The sequence below is a fragment of the Giraffa tippelskirchi genome, chromosome 2 (genome assembly GCF_054371585.1).
Source record: "Giraffa tippelskirchi isolate mGirTip1 chromosome 2, T2T-mGirTip1v1.2.pri, whole genome shotgun sequence".
In the NCBI taxonomy this organism is placed as follows: Eukaryota; Metazoa; Chordata; class Mammalia; order Artiodactyla; family Giraffidae; genus Giraffa; species Giraffa tippelskirchi.
In genome coordinates, this window is record NC_137276.1 from 95294067 (window position 1) to 95299917 (window position 5851).

At 42.4% G+C, this 5851-nt stretch overlaps 1 protein-coding gene across 1 annotated transcript; it reads left to right on the forward strand.

Annotated features, from left to right (window-relative positions):
- Nucleotides 1-2640: 2640 nt before the first annotated feature.
- LOC145539040 (proline-rich protein 23C-like) lies at nt 2641-4732 on the forward strand. The gene has a single exon (XM_081572354.1). The coding sequence runs from the start codon at nt 2943-2945 to the stop codon at nt 3726-3728; it is 786 nt and encodes a 261-aa protein (XP_081428480.1). The 5' UTR covers nt 2641-2942; the 3' UTR covers nt 3729-4732.
- The last annotated feature ends 1119 nt before the right edge of the window (nt 4733-5851 follow it).

The window sequence follows — 5851 nt, forward strand, 5'->3', positions numbered from 1 at the left end:
CTTTAAATCTGTGTCTCTTTTGCTGTTTTGCACATAGTGTTGTCGTTACCATCTTTCTAAATTCCATATATATGCATTAACATACTATATTGGTGTTTTTCTTTCTGACTTACTTCACTCTGTATAATAGGCTTCAGTTTCATCCACCTCATTAGAACTGACTCAGATGCATTCTTTTTAACAGCTGAATAATATTCCATTGTGTATATGTACCACAACTTTCTTATCTGTTTGTCTGCTGATGGACATCTAGGTTGCTTCCATGTCCTAGCTTTTGTAAACAGTGCTGCAAGGAACCAGTTTTGTGAAAGACAATTTTTCCATGAGACGTGGTTGGTGGATGGTTTGAGGATGATTCAAGTGCATTACATTTATTGTATTACTTTATTTGTATTATTATCATATCAGATCATCAGGCATTGGATCTCAGAGGTTGGGGACCTATGGAATGGATCTAACCAATGACTACAAAATAGGTTTCATAATGACAAGGTCAAGAGTTTGAGTCAATGAAGTAGGAAGGAGGACAAAAGTACTGAAAGGGAAGAGAACTAAGAAGCAAAGACTGGAGGAGAGGGGGTGGTAAGGGGAGAGATATATGAGAATATTAAACTCACCACAAATTACAACAGATGTGGAATGAGTGAGAATTACAGTGAATCAAGTATTAAAATCTTTGAAAACTCTGATACAGACACTTGTTACACTCACATTTGATAAGTAACTGGTATGTAGTATGACTGAACCTCAATTTTTAAAAAAATATTTTGTTTATTTACAGATTATGATAATACTATGAAGGCCATAGAGAGAAGGATGATATAAAGAGTAAGTCAAGAATGCCATTTCAAATAAAATGGCCAGAAATGCCCTTTTCAAGAAAGTGCTGTCTGAATTGGTCTTTGAAGAAGAAAGAATCAGCACTGCATAAAGCGGGAGGAAGAGTTTAAACCTAATTTTTTAAAGGTAAAAAAAATAGAAGATAGGAATACTTCAAAGAATTAGATATAGTATTTGCTAATAATCATGTGGGAAAATGATCCACCTTCATTTGCAATCATAAATGCAAAATGACAACACCGTGAGATAACATTTTACTATACTAGGTTGGAAAACAGGTAAGAGTCTATTAATGAGAAATGTTCGCAAGGATGCACTGAAATGGAAACACACTCTGCTCACAGGAATGTAAACTGTGAAAAATATTTTTGGGGAAAAAAAGGAAGTCATAACCTATAAGCTTGAAAAGGCACACATAGAATCAATTACTACTGCAGTCCTAGGTGTTGTGATAAATGTATGAGTTAAGAGTTCATGATTTAGAACCAGACAAGTTTGCATTGGACACCCACATCTAACATAATCTTGGTACATACTAACTATTAAAACTTACTTGACTACTCTGAACTTCAGGTGTTGTGGAGACCAAAGGAAAAAAAAAATCATTATTTTTGAAAGACGGCAGAAAGAAACTTCTGCAGTATTTTTTTTCAAAGAGGGCACGAAGAAACTTCTGCATTTCATAAATACATGCTGTGCTGTGCTAAGTTTCTCAGTCTCCTCGAACTCTTTGCGACCCCCATGAACTGCAGCCCGCCAGGTTCCTCTGTCTGTGGGGATTATCCTGGCAAGAATACTGGAGTGGGTTGCCATGCCCTCCTCCAGGGGATCTTCCCAAACCAGGGATCAAACCCAGGTCTCTCGCGTTATGAGCAGATTCTTTACCGACCACACCACCAAAGAAGCTAGTCCATTTATGGCTTAGATTGTGGTGATAGTTTTACCAGTGTATACTTATATACAAACTCAAGTTGTATGTATTTAAAATGTATAGCTTTTTGTATGTCAATCATACCTCAACAAAGTATTGGACTCACTTTTGAGAAAAAGATTGCTTTTCAAAACTCAGTAGAATGAGTGATACATAATAAATACTTAATAAAACAATTCAATTATCCCAAGATAGTTTTATTTTTTAACAGCCTTTTACCTTTAGGAAGAAACTGCCACAAATATTTTACTCAATATTAAGACAGAACTTTACCTAAACAGATATGAGTATTTTCTATTTACTCTTCAGAAACCAAGCTTTAAAGGATTTTGGTGGAGCATTTAGATAGGTCTGTTTTATGCTGCCAAGAGGGTGGTCTATTTGAGTGGTTGTCTTTCTCTGTGTGTGTGTTAGTCACTCAGTCATGTCCGACTCTTTGCGACCCCATGAACTGTAGCCTTCCAGGCTCCGCTGTCCATGGGATTTTCTAGGCAAGAATACTAGAGCGGATAGCCATGCCCTTCTCCAAAGGATCTTCCTGACCCAGGGATCGAACCTGGGTCTCCTGTATTGCAAGCAGATACTTCACTACCTGAGTCACCAAGGAAGTCTACCATGCTTTCTTTCTTTACCAAGCCTGAAATCAAAGGAAAACATTAATATAAATATAACTAATATTTACAGTTCTATTATTGGTGTATCTTTTTTTAATCTCTCTAAAAATGAGGCACACAAGTATTCTGCCCCCTGGAGGACTATAAAAGTAGTTCCCTACTGTGACCTTCCAACTACAGCCCTGACTATTGGGCAGCACAGATACCGCGAGTTCTGAGGGGCGGGGTCTCCCAGGGGGCGGAGTCTCCTGGGCGGGGCTTCGCGTGACATTTTACGACTAGGATTCCACTGGCGTCACTTGCAACATCTTTGGCCGTCTGGTGCACTGACTGATCAGTGTGAGGTGCTGAAGACTAGAAGGCGAGAGGCTCAGCCCAGTGCTCGACGCCGATCCCCTAGAAGCCTGGACTGCAAGACCACAGGGAGGCAGCCCCGGAGCTCTGAGGACTGGCCCACCATCGCTCCCTAGCTGCCCCGCACGGCGTCACAGCGAGCAGGACTGCGCGCCTCGTTGCCCTCTGCCAGGCCTCAGAAGCGCCGTCCTTCGGTCAAACTGATGGGCAGCAGGCCCCGAAGCCCCAGTGCCTACTCCTCGGACCGATGGGGTCACCAGGCCGGAGAAGCCGGCCCTGCCAAGCGCCGCCGAACGGAGGAGCGCACGCGCCCCGAGTCCGAGTCCGAGACGGCGCCCAGCGTGGACAACCTGACAGGATCTACGGCCGCGGGCGCACTCACACGCGTGCTGGTTCTGCCCGCTGGCTGTGCCCTGCATCTGCCCCTGGACGACGTAGACCTGGTGCTGGAGCCCGAGCCCACGTCCGTGCTGCAGGTGGCTCTCGGAGATTTCATCCTCACACTGGTCCCCGAGGCCCTCTTGGACCCGAGGGTGGAAGGCCCGTCGGGACAGGTCCTTGAACGGGCCGCTGTCCTGAGCCCTCCCGGGGAGTACATGGCTCTGGAACCGGGATTCTGCACAGCTGTGCCAGAGGTCGCCTGCGAAGAAGAGGCCAACGGGGACAACACCGACTCGGGCGCTGACTTCCTGTCACCTGGGATGGATGCGGCAGGCGGCCTCATCGCTGGGCTCCGCAGCCCAGCCGCCAGGGTGTGGCGCTCCGACGCACAGAGCTTCTTCCCAGAGTTCTGGCCTCGGGCGCCTAACCCTAGTCCAGAGAGAGGTTCTCCTCACCACGACGACCACCTGGCCGTGCACCTTCTGGAGCCCTTCCCCGACTCACCACTCCAACCTCTACCGCCCTCTCCAAGTCCGAGCCCTCACGAGCGCCCCCAGCGCCCTCATGGTCCTGCGTGCAAGGCTCGGAAATGTCTGTTTCCAGAATGAACTACACTCCGGTCCACAAGCACACAATTCTAGCTACCATCCTGGCGGCCCAATGGATTTCCCAGTGTCCTTTACATTGAAAGTCCTACAACCTGGAAATTAAGGATCCCATGTGCCTTGTACTAACAATTTCTTTTTCCCTTCAGACAGGCTATAGTAGCAGGAGAAGACGTCAAGAAGAGAAAGCAGATTCTAGACCTCATCTTTGAAATGGAAAATCTGTCCAGGATATCAGACAATGCGTTTTCAGACGTCTGGACTTTTTTCGCATCATTCTCAGGCCTCTCCATTCCCCTTCCTTTCGCATCAGTTACTTTCTCTCTAATTCTACTCTCTCTTGCACCATGCCGTTACTACCCTATTGCTCCCCTAAACAGGAAATTGCTGGGGATTTCTCATGTTGTTAATTTCCTTCCTTATATGTTTTCTCATGAATTTATAAAGCTATTTAGCCAGAGCTTTTCTCTTTCTAGTGTTTGGAGCTGCTCCCTTGGAAAACTGCAAAATAGTATGATGGCTGCCAAACATAATAGCATGATGTTTGTTCTTAGCTTCCTCTTAACACGAGGAAGTTCTCTTCCAGTTAGAATTCTACCTCGAGTTTTTTCTTATATTAATCAAACTTCTTTTAAAACATTAATTTATTACCACATTTGCTTCACATTTTTATAAAAGAAATAAAGTCTAATGGTAAAGCCAAAGCCAACAAGATGGTTTCCTTTTTATATATATTAATACTATTTATATACATCAACATGCTTTACCATTTCTTCTCTACCATTTTATTCCTACAATCCACTCTCAAAGTCTAGCCTCAGTTTTCTTGGTGAAGAGTATCCTTTAAAAATTGTTCTTTCCATTATATCCTATTATAGTAAACTATCCTGGTTTTGTAAATCTCAACATGTTTTTGTGTAGCATACTATCCTAGTCTCTTATTACTGAAAATGTTTTATTATATATTCATTCCTAATTTTAATATGACATTAAAGTACTTAAATGTACTTCATTGTTTTGTCATTTTTTGTTGTTGTTGCAGGCAAGAGGTCTCTGCCAATTAAGTTGTTACTCCTTTTCTATTTGATTCAGTTGTTCATTTTAGCATTTTTAAAAATTGTTACTTTTATTGAAGTACAGTTGATTTACATTATTGTGTTAGTTTCTTGTGTACAGCAAAGTGATTCAGATATATATATATTATTTTTATATTCTTTTCCATTATGGTTTGGGGCTTCCCTGATAGTTCAGTTGGTAAATAATCAGCCTACAATGCAGGAGACCCTGGTTTGATTACTGGGTCAGGAAAATCTGCTGGAGAAGGGATAGGCTACCCACTCCACTATTCTTAGGCTTCCCTTGTGGATCAGCTGGTAAAGAATCCACCCACAACCCAGGAGACCTGGGTTCAATCCCTGGGTTGGGAAGATCCCCTGGAGAAGGGAAAGGCTACCCACTCCAGTATTCTGGCCTGGAGAATTCCATGGTGTTGCAAAGAATTGGACACAACTGAGTGACTTTCACTTTTCCATTATGGTTTATTACAGGATATTGAACATAGTTCCCTGTGCTATACAGTAGGACTTTGTTGTTTATCTACTTTATATATATAGCAGTTTGTATCTGCTAGTCCCAAATTCCTAATTTATCTCTCCCCAACCCACTGTCCCCTTTGGTAAGCGTAAGATTGTTTTCTATGTCTCTGATTCTGTTTTTGTTTTGTAAATACATTCATTTGTATCATAGTTTAGATTCTACATATAAGTGATATCATGATATTTGTCCTTCTCTGACTTATATCACTTCTTATAATACTCTCAAGGTCCATCCATATTGCTGCAAATGGTATTATTACATTCTTTTTATGGTTGAGTAGTATTCCATTGTATACGTATACCATATCTCTTTTATCCATTCATCTGTGGATGGACATTTAGACTGTCTCCATGTTTTGGCTATTTTAAATAGTGTTACCATGAACACTAGGGTGCATGTGTCTTTACAAATCAGAGTTTTCTCTGGATATTTGCCCAGGAGTGAGATTGCTGGACCATATGGCAACTGTTTTTAGTTTTTTAAGAAACCTCCTGTGCTTCCCTTGGGGTTCAGTGGTAAAGAATCTGACT